This window comes from Carcharodon carcharias, chromosome 8, assembly GCF_017639515.1.
Source record: "Carcharodon carcharias isolate sCarCar2 chromosome 8, sCarCar2.pri, whole genome shotgun sequence".
Taxonomy (NCBI): Eukaryota; Metazoa; Chordata; class Chondrichthyes; order Lamniformes; family Lamnidae; genus Carcharodon; species Carcharodon carcharias.
This window is the reverse complement of record NC_054474.1, coordinates 150218942-150237109: the sequence shown is the minus strand read 5'-3', so window position 1 is coordinate 150237109 and position 18168 is coordinate 150218942. Positions and strand designations below refer to the sequence as shown.

General features: G+C 40.3%; 1 protein-coding gene across 2 annotated transcripts; it reads right to left on the bottom strand.

Annotated features, from left to right (window-relative positions):
* Nucleotides 1-3608: 3608 nt before the first annotated feature.
* zdhhc12a (zinc finger DHHC-type palmitoyltransferase 12a) lies at nucleotides 3609-15627 on the bottom strand. Of its 2 annotated transcripts, XM_041193527.1 has the most exons (5): nucleotides 15348-15627; nucleotides 10791-10927; nucleotides 10256-10363; nucleotides 7056-7222; nucleotides 3609-4645 (listed from the first exon to the last, which is right to left on the bottom strand). In XM_041193527.1, exons 1-5 carry the CDS (start codon nucleotides 15442-15444, stop codon nucleotides 4330-4332), a joined length of 825 nt encoding a protein of 274 aa, XP_041049461.1. In that variant the 5' UTR covers nucleotides 15445-15627; the 3' UTR covers nucleotides 3609-4329. The 2 variants fall into 2 exon arrangements, with proteins under 2 accessions (XP_041049461.1, XP_041049462.1); XM_041193528.1 differs by lacking the exon at nucleotides 10256-10363.
* Between the last annotated feature and the right edge of the window lie 2541 nt (nucleotides 15628-18168).

Sequence of the window (18168 nt, the reverse complement as noted above, 5' to 3'; positions counted from 1 at the left end):
CAAAAATAAAAGTCCAATATTTGAATAAGACTACAGTCGACCTATTCAGGAAGATTTTTAATTATTCCTTTAATAATAGCCTTAAAATATCAGTCATGAAAAAAGCCTCTGTACTGCTGCTTATAAGCAATGATTTCATTCACATTCCCTATACAGTCTCCCCTCTTTCCCATTCTACCTTTTAAATTCAATAAGCCTATCTAAATTCCAGGTTTTGCTCAGATTATCCCATCTGTTAATGGGAAGAATGATTGCTCTATTTTCTAACCACCACATATGTCTCTTTCATTGGCTGAATCATATTGTTAATTATCTAAATTATGGTGTGTGAAATTTTTAATTAGTCTGCTTTCCTAGCTTTTGGAAGAGGTTATTCTGCACCATAACAATCCTGTGATTAGAGGTGAGGGGCATCAATAGGGCAGTAGCTAGGGATTTTGAGAAACATAATTGTTTTGAAATACAGAAGGTCTAATTTGCATTAAGGGATTACACATCCACGGTTGTACAGTTCGGTCTGGAGTCAAACACTTGCATATTTCAACTCATTGCCTGTAATCTCAAGTTTATTCATCACTGTGTTATTGCACCATGCCGTTTCTGCCCATGGAGGCAATGAGCTGGGTGATGCTGCTGCCTAGTGGTGTCAGGTACTAATACAATAGAACTTTCCCCAGTCAAATATCAGCCTCATTGAATTGTACCCCAGACTATCTTGTGTGTAATGGCAAAGGAGATCTGCTAGTTTAATGTGAATCATGTTGTGCCATTTTAAATATAAGACTAAAATAATGTCTAAACCCTGTTGTTTGTGTGGAAAAGCAGTGACATTTGCCCCAGTGTTTGAAATCATAATAAATCTGAACAATTTGGTCCCTCGCTTTTTACCATGCATATAGTAGATTCTCATCGCTGTTATTTTGAGGTTCAGATGTGTAGGCACATAATTATGCTTCACCAATTTCTTACTGGGCATGTTCAGGCTTGAATTACATCCAGCCAAATTCTACTTAGTAATCAATGGGATTGAAACTGAGGTAAAGAAACACTTGCAGGTGCCATGCCAATTTCTCATTACTGGGCAAAAATCACTGACCAATTTTCTCTGATCTTATGACTCTGGACTGGGGAGAAAAAAAACAATGTATCCTCTCTACTTGACGACAACAATGAGCTACTGTAGGTTTCAATGCAGATTTTCTCAACTATGTGAACCCATTTACTTGTGTAGAAGATTGAGGGAAGTGTGCAATGCTTCTTAAAATTAATAAATTTGCAGAGAAGAATGGATGAGTAACAGGAACAAATCAAGTTCTGAAAGGCAAAATTGGTACATCACAAAAGGACCTGTGGTATTCTATACGATACAACAACAATTTGCATTTATACAGTACCTTAAACATTGTAAAACCTTGCAAGGGCCTTGACAGGAACTTAATAAGACAAAATTTGACACTGACCCACAAGATGTTAGCACAGGTTTGGTCAAAGAGTTAGCTTTTTAAGGAGCATCTTAAAGAAAAAGAGAGAGAGGTAGAGAAACAGAGATTCAGGGAGTTCCAAAGTTTAGGGTCTGACAGCTGAAGGTGCAGCTGTCAATAGTGCAGTGATGAAAATTGGGGATGCACACGAGGCCAGAATTGTAGGAATGCAGAGATTTAAGGTTTGCAGGGTTGGAGGGGATTATAGTGGTAAGGAGAGGCGAGGGCATGTTGGGATTTGAAAACAATTAAGAATTTTCCTTGCCAGTCCAGAAGCCAATATAAGTTAAGGACATGATGGGTGACCAGGACTTGGTGCTGGATTTTGATGTGGTGAAAAAGCCACAGCAGGCTGAAGATGACGGTCCTCTTGGAGCAGTTCCTGAGCAGTAGTGGTAAATGTTTAAGAAACACGAGGGGATATAATCTTTGAATTTGAGTTAAGACCATTTGAAAGAAAATACCAAATGGATAACTGTGTGTGCACACACAGGCAAAGGCAGATATATGGAATTAGGTTGCAGATCAGCCACAAACTCAATGAATGATGGAACAGGTTAGAGCGGCTAAATGGCCTACTCCTGTTCAAAGGAGTGCATCACTACATCTGCCACAAAAGTTTGCAGATGTAAAGTAACTTTGCATGCTGAGAAGGGAGACAGGATTTTGGGAAAACAAAATTAAAAGATACAGACTGGCACAGCCAACAAAATGACAGAGGAGATTCCTGTACCTAAGAATGTGGCGGAAAAACTGACTATAAGTTTTAGATTTGAAAAAAATGCGAAAACATTTGGGGGATTTTGATAAATTATAGATGGAGAGAAACTGTTCCCAGTGGTAAGAGGTCAGTATCCCAGGTTACCAATTTAAGGTCATTGGCAAACAAAGAGGAAAGATGATTTTTTTTTTAAAGCAGTGTGTTATGATGATCTGAAGTGCACTGCCTGAAAGGGTGGTGCAAACAGATTCAGTAAGAACTTTCAAAAGGGATTTGGATATATACTTAAAGGAAGAATTTATAGGGCCAAGGGGAGTGACACTAATTAGATAACCATTTTATGAAATGAGCGAGTAGAGGAATAGTGGGTTGAATAGCATCCTTCTATGCCATATGAGTCTATAATTCTTTGGGAGGGAAAATGGCCCTTAAAATTAAAACTAGTAAATATTAAAATCTGCAGATGTAACTAGTTCTAATACCAGGAGGTTCATTCAGCCCTGTTCAAGTTTAGTACATTATTATACTGAAGATACGTCAGGAACTACAAAATGCACTTATTGCACTTGCAGAGTCTCCTGCCTGGCCAGCAGTTATAATGGGAAATCGTATTACACCCAATGTTGGATACCTAACGTACAGCAGTTTTCTTCGGTAATCCCTCTGCCTCTTTCCCAATTGGCAATGGTGGGATTTTAAAAAGAACTTGTATCTACATAGCACCTTTCACAACTTCAGGATGTTCTAAAGTGCTTTACATTCAACTTTTGAATTGTAGTCACTGTTGTAATGTAGGAAAATGGCAACAACTTGTGTACAGCAAACTCCCATAAACAATGTGATAAACAGATTATCTGGTATTGAGGATGTTGATTAAGGGGTAAATATTGGCCCAGGATGTCATGGAGAACTCCTCTACTCTGTGAAATAATGCCATGAGATCTTTTACACCCACGTGAGAGGGCAGGCAGGGTCTCAGTTTAACAGTTCATCTGAAAGAAGGCACTATTGATAGTAAATTGTTCCTCAGTACTGTGCTGGAGTGTCAGCCTAGATTTAGTGTTCTAGTCTCTGGAGTGGTTCTTAAACTCTCAACCTTCTAACTCAGAGGAGCGAGTACTCCCCTCAGAACCATAGCTGACATAAGTCCCAATTTCTGACTGCTGCACCAGTTCAAACATCACAATTTCTAAATATTGCAAATTAACATAGCATATAGATTCACCTGACTGAAGTGGTACAATAGATTTTGGTACATTTAGGTAAAAATATAAATAATTTTGGAAAAAATATAAACTTAAGACATAGGCAGTAGGCTTCATTGAAATAATTTATAAAACGTTTGGTGATTGATGTCGTTCATCATTTTTAAGCATGTTAAGCTATCAACAAAGCTGTTCCTGTAAAGTGATAACATGATTCAATGCAGCATCATCAAAATTTCAACACAAGTGGATAACAAAATAGTTCATTAGATAAGCTATGTTTCAGAACATCTAAAGGAAACTCAGAGCTACTCATTATTGAAGTATAAAAAAACTACCGCCTTAAAAGTGCATTTTGTTAGATAAATGAGCAATCAGTGCATATTTAATTTTAGAAGAGTCTGACAGCACTAATAAAGGATGATTCCATAACAACAATACTTCCTCCAGAAACCAGGGTCAGAATTCCTTGATCACTTTTCCTCTTTCCATGTTTTTCCTCACTCCTTCCTTCTACTTTGCATTTACTCAATTTGGAAGTCAGTGGCAATGATGCTGGGTAACAACTTTGTCTTTTAAAAAATTTTTATATGCCTCTCCCCTGCCCCACCTAACCGCAGGAAATAAATTGGTCTCTCGGAGCTCAGGGATTCAAAATAGAGGGGGAAAGCAGAGAGGGGACTATCTGTATCCCCCTCCCCTCTGTGGACATTTTACTGCTTTTATGTTTCTGTGGAGAATGTCCAATCATTCACCCCTCAGCCCTTGACAAAGGAATGATTTCCCACTGCATCTGAGCCTGGCATTTTGGAGAAAATATGGACCTTATGATATTACATATGATACATAATATAGTCCTGGTGAGGCAGAAAAACAAGATAAGAATTGAAAAGTAGAGTCCGTGTTAAAAATGTGCCACTCACTAAACCAGCTCATCCTCGCCTCGAAAGTAAATCCTTTCCCACACAACTGTCTTGCATACACAGAAAAATGTCCACAGATTCCAAAGGATGCCCTGATCAAACGGATTCTCCTCTGAGCCACAGTGTTTCAGGTAAGAGATGCGATGGCGAGACATGAACTCCCATGTTGTGGTGTTGTTGGACACCAGGTATAAGTGTGACACAAGCAGCAGCATCACCACCACGGTGCAAATGATAATGATCATAAACGCCAACAGTAGGAATGTGTTAACACGGAGCCAGTCTTTCCATGCAGCCTCAGTACGGAACCCCGACCTGAGAGTAACAACAATAACACTGAAGAATAGTACAGATATGGCTCAATGGTTGTGACTCTTGTCTCCCCTTAGGAAGTTGTGGGTCCAAAGACTTGAGCACCTAAGCTGACACTCCCAGTACAGTACTGAGTGAGTGCCACACTGTTGGAGGGTCAGTACTGAGGGGTGGTCTTTCAAATGAGATGTTGAACCAACACCCCATTTTTCCTCGAGTGGATGTAAAAAATTCCGGGGCACTATTTCGAAGAGCTGGCGAGTTCTCCCTGGTGCCCTTGGCCAATATTTACCCCTCGACTAACAACCCTAAAACAAGATTATATTGTCATTATATTGCTGTGTGGGATCTTGCTGTGCACAAATTGGCTGTTGCATTTCCTGCCATACAACAGTGACTAGACTTCAAAAAGCAATTCATTGACCGTAAAGCACTTTAGGAGGACCTAAGGTTGTGAAAAATGCTATAGAAATTCAAGTTTTTTTTAACAAGTGGCAATAAAGAGAGGTTATAAAATGGAAATACACAGAAATAGGCCAATCGCCCATCTGATCCTTGCTGACGCTTATACTCCACAAATGCCTCCTCCCACTTTGTTTCATCTCACACTAGCAGCATATCCCTCTGTTCCTTTCCTCCGTCATGTTTATCTAGCTCCCCCTTAAATGCATCTATGCTACTCGCTTCACCTAGTCCTTGTGGTAGGGAATCCCACATTCTAATCACCCTCTGGCTAATGAAGTTTCCTTGAATTCTTTATTAGATTTATTAGTGACTGTCTTATATCAATGGTCTCTAGTTTTCATTTACATGTGTGGAGGAATGTGAGGTAAAAATGGTGATTTAAAGCAACTGAAAAAACTCTTAGAGGCACCATTGCCACTAATGATTCCGTTCAAAGTGTTGTGTTCATTTTTATTTGGAGCAAAGATATAATTGTGACTGAGAATGCTGCCTTTTTACACATACCAATATTTTTTATTCTTTCATGGAATGTGTGCATCGCTGACAAGGCCAGCATTTGTTGCCCATCCCTAATTGCCCTTGAACTGAGTGACTTGCCAGGCCATTTCAGAGGGCAGTTAAGAGTCAATCACATTGCTGTAGGTCTTGAGTCACATGTAGGCCAGACCAGATAAGGATGGCAGATTTCCTTCCCTAAGGGACATTAGTGAACCAAGAAGATCTAACCTATAAGTGAACTAATAAGACTAAAAACAAAGGCAAACAGTATCTACAAGTATGGAACACAAAGCAAGGAGAGTAATATTGAAATAAAAACAAAGTGCTTTAAAAACTCAGCAGGTCTGGCAGCATCTGTGGAAAGAAACAAAGTTAACGTTTCGACTCCGAATTACTCTTCAGAGCATCCACGGTACTTTGCTTTTATCTTATATGAGAGCAGTACTGAATTGTGCAAGACTTTGAGTCAGGCCACTGCTTGGGCAATTGTATATAGTTTTCCTGTTACAGGAAAGTTGCAGTGTAGATCCATTAGGATGGTATCAGGGTTGAGGGGTTATGAACAGAAATATTATAAGTTAGGATATTTTCCCTCCCACCTTGGCTGAGAAGGTTATGATGCTTCACTGGGCAAGATCTTTGAGATTAGGCTGGACTATGATTAAGTAAATAGTGTTGGCTGTGTTTCCATTGGTTGGTGGGACTGTAAGGAGAGGGCACAAATTTAAGATTAAAGAGCACAAATTTGAATTTGAAACAAATTAAAAGGAAGGTTTTCAAAACATCTTTCCATGACATGGCAGAACGTTTCTGGAATTTTCTGGCGCAAACTGTTATTGATGCATAATCCATAATTTATTTTCATGAGGAACTAGTTATGTGAAAAAAGGGATGTGACAAGGAGTGAACAGCTGAGTGGGGTTAGACTAAGGTGGCTTGTAGGGAGGGATGGTGGGATTAATATTGTATAGACTATGATATTATAGTCTTGAGTCATTATCGCACGGAAGGAAGCCATTTGGCCCATTGAGTCCTTCTCCAGCTGCAGTCCACAGGGAAATGAAAATCTGTAACTTCCACCCCTGAAAAGCTGTTAGGGTGGGATCAATTAAAATTTCCAAAACTGAAATTGATAAGATTTTTCTTGGGTAAGAGTATTAAGGATAACAGAACCAAGCAGGGGAAGGGGATAGATGGAGTTTAGGTACAAATCAGTCATGATTTAACTGAATGGCAATGGAAGAGGCTTGATGGGCTGAATAGCTTCCTCCTGTTTATATAACTATTTTCATTTGTCCAACAGAAAAATCTCAACCAGTGAGGTTTTATGTTTAAAATTGAAAGGGCAGAATTGAGGTGAATATCTCAGGCTCTCTGTCTCTCTCTCCCGTGCACTAAAACCCACCCACTTTACCTAGCCCGCGTGGTACAAGCTCATAAAGACTCTTACCATGCAATGTGGAAGGCCCACAGCAGGACAGCAAGTTGCATTGTCAGGTAGAGCACAAAGAAGCGATGGTTTCTCTCCCCAACGCAGTTCTCGATCCAAGGACAATGGTGGTCATATCGACATACACAGTGCTGACAGGACTGGCAGTGCTTGGAACGCATGGGCTGCTGCTGGAACAAAGGAAACTGGTTAAATTTTGGGGTTTTTTTTACACCTCAATTTTATAATTCTCATCTTTGTTTGCAAATCCGTCCATGGGTCCTCCCCCATCACCTCCTCCCTATCTCTCTAACCTTCTCCACCTCTACAACCATCTGAAATCACTGCGCCCCTCCAAGTCAGCATTCCGCAATTACAGATAGTAATTCCACCACTGGCGACCATGCCTTCAGCTGCCGAGGCTGTAAACTCTGGAATTCCCTCCCCAAACCTCTCTGGCGCTCTACCTCTTTCTTTTACTTTAAAACCCACATTAAAATCTATCCCTCCCTTACCTAATATCTCCTTATGTGACTTGGTGTCAAATTTTGTCTGATTTATGAACGTACGGATTAGTAGAAGTCGGCCACTCGGCCCCTTGAGCCTGCTCCGCCGTTCATTGAAATCATGGCTGATCTGATTGTAACCTCAACTCCACATTCCCGCCTACCACCAAAAACCTTTCACCCACTTGTTTATCAAAAATCTATCTATCTCTGCCTTAAAAATAGTCAAAGACTCTGCTTCCGCTGGCTTTTGCGGAAGAGAGTTCCAAACACTCACAACCCTCAGAAAAAATTTCTCCTCATCTCTGTCCTAAATGGGCGACCGCTTATTTTTAAAACAGTGACCCCTAGTTCTAGATTCTCCCACAAGAGGAAACATCCTTTCCACATCCACCCCGTCAACACCCCTCAGAATCTTGCATGTTTCAATCAAGTCACTCTTCTAAACTCTAGCGGATACAAGCCTAGCCCATCCAACCTTTCCTCATAAGACAACCTGCCCATTCCAGATATTAGTCTAGTAAACCTCTAACTGCTTCCAATGCATTTACATCCTTCCTCAAATAAGGAGGCCAACACAGTTCACAGTACTCCAGCTGTGGTCTCACCAATGCCCTGTACAACTGAAGCATAATCTAACTACTTTTGTATTCAATTCCCCTCACAATAAAAGATAATATTCTATTAACTTTCCTAATTACTTGCTGTACCTGCATACTAACCTTTAGCGATTCACAGACTAGGACGTCCAGATCCCTCTGCACCTCAGAGCTCTGCAATATCTCACTATTTAGATGATATGCTTATTTTTTATTCTTCCTGCCAAAATGGACAATTTCACATTTTCCTGCATTGTACTCCATTTGCCAGATCCCTGCCCGCTCACTTAACCTATGTAATATCCCTTTGTAGCTTTCTTATGTCCTCTTCATAACTTACTTTCCTACCTATCTTTGTGTCATCAGTAAATTTAGCAACCATACTTTGGTCCTTTTGTCCAAGTCATTTATATAAATTGGAAAAGATTGAGGCCCCTGCACTGATCCCTATGGCACACCACTCATCACATCCCACCAACCAGAAAGTGACCTATTTATGTCTACTCTCTGTTTCCTGTTAGCTAGCCAATCTTTTATCCATGCCAATATGTTACCTCCTATGCCATGAGTTTTTATTTTTTGCAATGACCTCTGATGTGGCACCTTATCAAATGCCTTCTGGAAATCTAAGTATAGCACATCCACCAGTTCCCCTTTATCCACAGCACGTTATTTCTTCAAAGAACTCCAATAAATTGGTTAAGCATGATTTCCCTTTCTCAAAACCATGTTGACTCTGCCTGATTACCTTGAATTTTTCTATGTGCCCTGCTATAATGTCTTTAATAATAGTTTGTAACATTTTCCCTATGACAGATGTTAAGCTAACTGGCCAGTAGTTTCCTATCTGTCTCCCTCCCTTTTTGAATAAAGGAGTTACATTTGCTATTTTCCAATCTAATGGAACCTTTACCAAATCTAGGGAATTTTGGGAAATTAAAACCAATGCATCAACAATCTCATTTGCCACTTCTTTTAAGATCCTAGGATGAAGTCCATCCGGACTCAGGGACTTGTCAGCCCACAGCTCCAACCATTTACTCAGTACCACTTTTCTGGTGACTATAATTGTATTGAGTCTCTCCCTCCCTTCCATTTCCTGATTTACAGCTATTTCTGGGATGTTACTTGTATCCTCCAAAGCAAAGACTGATGCAAAATACATGTTCAATTCATCTGCCATCTCCTTATTTTCCATTATCAATTCCCCAAGCTCAGTTTCTATAGGATCAACGCCCACTTTGTTAACTCTTTTCTTTTTTTAAATAGCTTTAAGATCTTGTGAAGCACCTTGGGATATTTCACTACATTAAAGGTGCTATATAAATGCAAATTGTTGTTCCAATTGACTGCTTTGCAAAAATCAGTCCTTAATGTAGTGTTTCAATTATTCAAATTTTTATGTCTGGTTCTGGTAAACCTGAGGTCGTAAGATCAAATCTCACTTTGGTAACTAAAAAATAATCAAATTTTCAACAGATCAGGGAATACTGTAAATTTGAAATAAAAACAGGATTGACTGGTGATTCTCAGCAGGTTAATCAGTGTCTGGTAGGAAAATACAAATGAATGATTCTTCAGTGTTAAATTAGAATCACATTATATCCGTACCTATATGAAACACAGTACAATTTCTGATAGCTGAACTGAAGAAAAACAGAGCATTGCACTTCGACATGAACAGAGCCACTAGTAACGATAATGAATAATCAAATTGATCCTTACTATACAATTTGGTGCTGTGTGTTACCTAGGCAGCCTTTGGGGGTAAGATATTAAACTGAAGCCCAGTTTGCCCCCTCGGGTGAACGTAAAGATTCCATAGCACTATTTCAAAGAAGAACAGTGAAGTGTTCTCTGGTGTCCTGGGCCCAACATTTATCCCTCAACCAATATCACTAAATCAGATTATCTAGTGATTATCTCATTGCTGTTGTGGGAGCTTGCTGTGCGCAGATTGGTTGCCACATTTCCTATATTATCACAGTGACTCGACTTCAAAAGTACTTCATTGGCTGCCTAGCATTTTGGGATTTACTTCAGTTGTGAAAGGTGCTATAGAAATTCATGTCTTTCCTTTTTTAAAAAAAAGTGTTCCTAAGGAAAGGAATCCCACCTGGACCATGCAGTATCCACAGCGCCTCAGTCTGTGTGCTTTCTGCATCACAGGGAGCATCTGTTCTTTCTCATCTCTGATACACCGATTTGATCGGGCAACCCGGCCCTGGGAGTAACGAGTAAAAAGATCAGAAAATGGAAAAGTCAAAATCTTCAAAATAACATTCAGAGCACTTTACTTCCTTTTTTTAAAAAAGTTTTCACCTCAAACAAGCAAGTGAACATTATTGAACTCTAGCACAGGGAGTGATTGAGGCAAATGGCATGTTTGCATTTAAAGGAAAGCTTGTTAAGTACACAAGGAAGAAAAGAACAGAAGGATATGCTGATAGGACGAGATGAAGTGGGGTGGAGGAAGGCATATGTGGAAGAGTTGGGCTGACCAATTGGGCTAAATGGTCTATTTCTGTGCTGTAAATTCTACAATAGGCGTAACAGTTTTTTCTGGAGCAAACAACTTTCTTTGGCTGCCCTGAGGAATAATGCAGCCTCGTCAACCCCTCACAGTTGATGTTGGATGGAGATTGATTTACCTTTAGTTCATTGTCAAATGTGACGTATCCTGGGTCCATAAGGGAGGTGATGAAGTACAGTAACATCGAACAGAAAACCAGCAGCACAAAGGTGACTGGTTGGAGGAATTCACCATGCTCCACACTCCTCCTCAGATCTGAAATCATCAATAAGAAAGATGTGCACTTATAATGCAGCTTGAAAATATCTCAAGATAAAGTGTTTTATGACCACTGAAGTACTTTTAAAGTAGTCACTGTTGTAATGTAGGGAACACAGCAGCCAATTTGAGCACGCAAACTGCCACAAACAGCAATGCGATAATGATCAGTTCATCTGTTTTTGTGACGTTGGTTGAGGGATAAATATTGTCCAGAACATCAAGGAGAACTCCTTTGCTATTCTTTAAAATTTTGCCATGGGAACTTCTACATCCATCTGAGATTATAAGACACTGGATAAATGCAATTTTTTTTGTTAGTAAAATGTACCATGGTGCTTAAAATCATGAGCTTCTTAAAAACTCAGAATTTTACTGCTGCAACTGTTCGGTATCCTTTTCTTCTTTGTGAAGTGAGAAAAATGAAGAAAAATATTTTCGGTTTAGAGGAAATGTTTCCACTTGCAAGGAAAACTAATTCTAGGGGCCATGAATATAAGATAGCAACTTTTAAATCCAAAAAGGAATTCAGGAGAAACTTCTCTAACCAAGAGAATGGTTATAGAGTCATAGAGGTCTACAGCACAGAAAAAGGCCCTTTGACCCTTCGAGTCTGCGCCAGTCAAACAAGTACCTAACTATTCTAATCCCATTTTCCAGCACTTGGCCCATAGCCTTGTAATGCCTTGGCAATGCAAGTGTACATCCAAATATTTCTGAAATGTTATGAGGGTTTCTGCCACTACCACCCTTTCAGGCAGTGAGTTCCAGATTCCCACCACCCTCTGGATGAAAAAATTCTTCCTCACACACACTCTAAACCTCCTGCCCTTACCTTATATCTATGCCCCCTGGTTATTGATCCCTCCACCCTATCTATGCTCCTCATAACTTTATACACCTTAATCATGTCCCCCCTCAATCTCCTGTGCTCCAGGGAAAATAACCCCAGTCTATCCAATCTCTCCTCATAACTAAAACTCTTCAGCCCAGGCAACATCCTGGTAAATCTCCTCTGCACTCTCTCCAGTGCAATCACATCCTTCCTATAATGCAGATTCCAGAACTGCACGCAATATTCTAGCTGTGGCCTAACCAACATTTTATACAGTTCCAACATAACCTCCGTGCTCTTATATTCTATGCCTCAGCTAATAAAGGCAAGTATCCCATATGCCTTCTTAACCATCTTATCTACCTGTCCCGCTACCTTAAGGTCCCTCTGATCCTTGGTACTTCCCTGGATCTTACCATTCATCGTAAACTCCCGTGCCTTTTTTGTCTTGCCCAAGTGCATCACCTCACACTTATCCGGATTAAATTCCATTTGCCACTGATCAGCCCATCTGACCAGCCTGTCTATGTCCTCCTGTAATCTAAGGCTATCTTCCTCACTATTTACCACCCCACCAATTTTCGTGTCATCCGCGAACTTACTGATCAACCCTGCTACATTCAAGTCTAAATTGTTTATATATACCACAAACAGCAAGGGACTCAACATCGGTCCCTGTGGAACCCCACTGCACACAGCCATCCAGTCACAAAAACATCCTCTGCTTCCTGCCACTCAGCCAATTCTGGATCCAATTTGCCAAATTGCCTTGGATCCCATGGGCTTTTACCTTCATTATCAGTCACCCATGCTGGACCTTATCAAAAGCCTTGCTGAAGTCCAAGTAGACTACATCAAATGCATTGCTCTCATCTAAACACCTGGACACCTCTTCGAAAACTTCAGTCAAATTGTTCAGACATGACCTCCCCTTAACAAAACCATGCTGACTGTCCTTGATTAATCCCTGCCTCTCCAAGTGTAGATTAATTCTGTCCCTCAGAATTGCTTCCAATAGTTTCCCCACCACTGAGGTTAGACTGACTGGCCTATGGTTCCCTGGTTTATCCCTTCCTCCCTTCTTGAATAATGGTACCGCATTAGCTGTCCTCCAGTCCTCTGTGGCCAGAGAGGTGTTGAAAATTATTGCCAGCGCCCCTGCTATCTCCTCCCTTGCCTCACTCAACAGCCTGGAATACATTTCATCCGGGCCTGGAGATTTATCTACTATTAAGCCTGGCAGGCCACTTAGAACCTCCTCCCTTTCAATGCTAATTTCTTTAATTATATCATAGTCTTTCTGCCTGATTTCCATACCCACATCGTCCCTCTCACTTGTGAACATTGACACAAAGTATTCACTTAGAACCCTACCTACGTCTACACACACAAATTACCACTATGGTCCTTAGTGGGCCCTACTCTTTCCCTAGTTATCCTTTTACTCTTAATGTACTTGTAAAATAACTTTGGATTTTCCCTCATTTTACCTGCTGTTTTATCACGCCCCCTTTTTGGTTTCCTAATTTCCTTTTTAAGTTCCCCCGTACACATTCTATACTCCTGGGCTTCTGCTGTTTTGATCCCTCAGTATCGGCCATAAGCCTCCTTTTTACTCCTTATTCAATCCTGTATATCCCTCAACATCCAGGGTTCCCTGGATTTGCTGGTACCATCCTTTATTTTTACTGGAATATGTTGGCCCTGTACTCTCCCTATTTCCTTCTTGAATGAGTCCCACTGCTCTGACACAGATTTACCTAAAAGTAGCTGCTCCCAGTCCATTCTGGCCAAATCATATCTGATCTCATTAAAATTGGCCTTCCCCAATTTAGAACTCTGATTTCTAGCCCATCCTTGTCCTTTTCCATAACAACCTTGAATCTAACGGAGCTATGATCACTATCTGCAAAATGCTCCCCCACTGATACCTCTACCACTTGCCCGGCTTCATTCCCTAAAATTAAGTCCAGGATTGCCTTCTCTCTTGTAGGACCTTCTTTACACTGGCTTAAAAAGCTCTCCTGGATGCATTTTAAGAATTCCACTCCCTCTAAACCTATCACACTATGACTAGCCCAGTTAATATTGGGGAATTTGAAATCCCCCAATCTTAGTACCCTATTATTTTTAAACTTCCCTGAAATTTGCCTACATATCTGCTCTTCTACTTCTCTCTGACTGCTTGGGGACCTACAGTACACTCCCAGCAATGTGATTGCTCCTTTTTTGTTTTTAAGTTCTACCCATACAGATTAATTCGAAGAACCTTCTAAGATGTCATCCCTCCTTACTGCTGTAATTGATTCCTTGATCAATATTGCGATACCCCCTCCTCTTTTACCTCCTTCCCTGTCTCGCCTGAAGACCCCGTATCCTGGAATATTGAGCTGCCAATCCTGCCCCTCTCTCAACCATAGTTAGGACGTGAAACTTGCTACCATGTGGAATGGTTGAAATGAATAGCACAGTTACATTTAAAGGAAGCTGGATAAGCACATGAGGGTAAAGATATAAATACTTCAGCTGATAGAGTGAGATGAAGTGGGACCGTAAAATGGGAGGAGGCTCGTGTAGAGCATAAACACGAGCAAGGACCAGTTGAGCCAAATAGCCCCTTTCTGTGCTGTACACTTAATATAATTCTATGTACAATGTTAAATATGCTATGTAAATGGTTGTTGTATAAAGTTGTTATAAAAACAGAAAATGCTGGAAATACTTAGGTCACACAACATCTGTGGAAAGAGAAACAAAATGAATGGTTCTGGTCCATGACCTTTATATATCATCTAGGATTTCCAACCCTCCAGGGCAGACCAGGAATTGAAGATCAATCTCCAGGATGCTGCGGCAAGCAAAACCCAGGAGAAAAATCATAGGGTCATTAAAAAAGATTGTTTCTCTTTGTCATTTTCTTTGAACACTACTTTTACCAGATGTAAAAATATTGAAAATGGGGGGGAAGAAAAGGCTTTCCAATTGGTGTAGGAAGGCAGTATGTCACAAGGATGGCTGGAGCCCAGGTGGCGGCAAGTCATGTGATGAAATCTCCAGGAATACATTTAATCACAGTTGGCAACCCTAACAGTCTGTTCAACATAGTACATAGAATTAAATGGAGTCCACAGCACAGAAACAGACCATTCGACACCTCTGGTCAATGCTAGTGTTCAGGCTCCAGAAGAACCTCCTCCCATCTTACATCATCTCACCCTGTCAGCACTTTCATTTCAGATTTCTGTAGTGTTTTGCTTTTTGAATAAGTCCAAGTTGTTGTTGTTGGGGCATTTATTACATTTCATTGTGTTTTATTTCGTTGAAAACGTTTCACTATTACAAGTTGTTGTTGTACGTCACAGATTCTACCACTTTGTTAAAGGGAAGAATATTAGTCTTAAAAATCAGAATTACCCCTAGAATTACTAACTGAAGTAATTCTTACGTTAATAATGGCATAAATGATCTAGCTGCATTCATAATGGTCAGCATCTCTGATAATCCTATATTGAACATCACTGTGTGTTTCTGTGCTGCCTCTCCTCCCCAGAGGAAAGTTGTTCAGTCCAAATATGACCTCACCCGTTTCAAACAGGAAGAGAAACAACGTCACCGCCCACGTCAGCGCCGCGTGAAAGACCCGGACCAGGAAACCAGCGGAGAGAAGGTTCCGGAACATTCCAGAGCTGAAGCCGAGCCACTAATGCCAAGCTTCGGTCTCCGCTACCGCATCACCCACCTCCTTCACTCCCCGCATCGGCGGAGAGGACAGAGCAGGAGGAAAAATTAGACTAAAACCTGGGAGCGGCGACACCGCCGCGGCCCTGCCGAGGCCTGGACCGAGCACCCACTCGTCTCTGTGGAGACAGTAAACTGTCTCCTGATTGGTCAGGAGCTCGGGGCTGGTTGGCAGTAAAGCCAGGACTGGATTCGTCTGCTCCTGAGATCTGGAGCTTGAAAAATAATTTGGACGATTGTATAAGTAGATCAATTAATTTTCTATCCAACCAAATCAAGTGTTATATCACTTAGGAAGAAATTAAATATTATTAGGGGTTTAAAAAACTTATTGCAATAGGTGTGGCATCATCTTATTGATTCTGAGGGGGTCTTGACAGGGCAGATGCTGAGAGGATGGGGGAGGAATCTAGAACTTTGGGTCACAATTTAAAAATAAGGGGTCTTCCATTTAAGATGGAGCTGAGGCAGAATTTCTTCTGAGGGTTGTTATTCTTTGGAATTCTCTTCCCCAGCAAGCAATGGAGATTGGGTCATTCAATATATTCAAGGCTGAGTTAGGTAGATTTTTGATTGTCAAAGGAGTTAAGGGTTATGGGGGCAAGCAGGAAAGTGGAATTAAGACCATAAATCAGATCAGCCACGATCTTATTGAATAGCAGAACAACCATGAGGGGCTGAATTGCCTACTACTCTCCTATTTCTTATGATCATAAAAGCAGCTTTATTGGGTATAAAAATACAAAAAAAAATTCTCATTTGAATGCATGTCTAGTTAAAATAGAATGAGCCCATGATTAAAGCCTGGAGATAAATATACAGGTAGCTGAGCTCCAAAGAATCTGCTCAGCATTTTAAAAAATAAAAACAGAAAATACTGGAACTACTCAGCAGGTCAGGCAGCATGATATTGACTAATTGCAGTGATCAATGTCTACCAGTGAGTCTACAACAGTCCCAGACATATATTGAGGGAAACTGCCCAGTGGGAGAGAACTTTGGGCACAATAGATCCAAAGACACTTGATCCTCCCAAGCCACACTATAATTATCATACATCATGTTTCAAATTACTCAAACTGTATTGCAAAATATTATTTTCTGAAAGAAATATGTAATATCAAAGTAAAGAGATCCCAATACAGACTCATTTGAGACCCCCATGGTAGTATCCTCTCAGTCTGCTAGTAATAATCTGTCACTGATAATCCCTGTACCTTTACTCTCTGGACTCTTATCAATCAACCATTGATGGGCCCATTAAAATGTTTGGAAAAGAATGTCAGGCAGAGTATATAACTAATTCACTGCATCCAGTTTTCTGCCATCTCCCTTTAATATCTCAATGTATAACTGGTTCAGTAGTAATAGTCACAGGTCAGTTTAGAGGTTAATTGCTCACAATGAGGAATGTTTATAAACCCGTCCCGTGCCACCATCCGAACCAGATGGTTCACAACCCAGATGCCCTATTTGACTCTGAGGTCAGCTTCTGACACCTGTATTCAGTCCATGAATAAAGACTTCCACTGGAGCATGGCTTTTTCTACACCCTTTCAGGTTCCTGCTGTAACTCTGGTGGGACTCTATCAAAATCATCAGGGAGCTAGGATAGAAGTTCGATGGAACCTGTATGGAATGTCAGGGTGATATATGCATGAATATATTAATTGCATTTTTTAAAGATCAACAACAATGACATGGTTAAAATTTTTATTTTAACAATTGTAAATATTAGCCCATCATCCATATTATATCTTTAATTAAAAGCAATTTACATGCATTGTGCCTTTACCATGTTGTAAGCATATTCAAGGCACAGAGGTTTACATATTAAAACTAACACAGCATTTAAATATTTGGTCACAGCATTGTTTTTGGTCAAAATGCCTTTTTCTTCTTGGAAGATGCATATTGCTATTAAACATGGACTGCAGAAGCATGAAGGCAACTCACCACCACCTTTTCAAGGGCAATTAGGGATGACCAATAAATGCCAGCCTAGCTACCAATGCCTACATCCCATTGATTAATTTACAAAACAGCAAAATGCATGGCAAATCAAACAGCATTTCTTCCACCCATTCAAAAGATGTTAACTTGGTAAAACCTGCAGTGATTGTGGCAAAAACTCAGCAAGTGGAAAATGTTAATATTGTTATGGACCAAGATAGGAGGAGTGTACAGTTAATTCTAGCCCCACTTCTCCACAGGTCACAATAGTTTAAGTGTTTGATTCACCCACAAAACTGGCCAATTGTTTACCTTTGATACTATTATTCCCAGCATAAAAAGTCTCTAACCAGGTCAATAAACACAAAGAAAAACCTGATTTATTATAAAACAAACTGCTTTTTAAAAACAAGTTACTAAACTGGTTAACATAAAAGTTGTAGTTTAGAAGTGTAACTATTTTCCCCTTTTTCAAAAAGGATATTCGAACCCCCGTACACACACACAAACACAAAACAGAACAAAACATACAGTCCCCTGCAGAGGCTGGAGTATGGAAAAGTTTCTTCTAAAAGGATAAATTGGAAGAGATCTCTACGTTGTTGATCCAACAGAATTCTGGTCACAATAGGTCAGGAAATTCCTTCAGTCGGATTTTTTGGTTAAACTGTCTTTGATGACTCCTATTTATCACAACTTTACAGACTTTCAA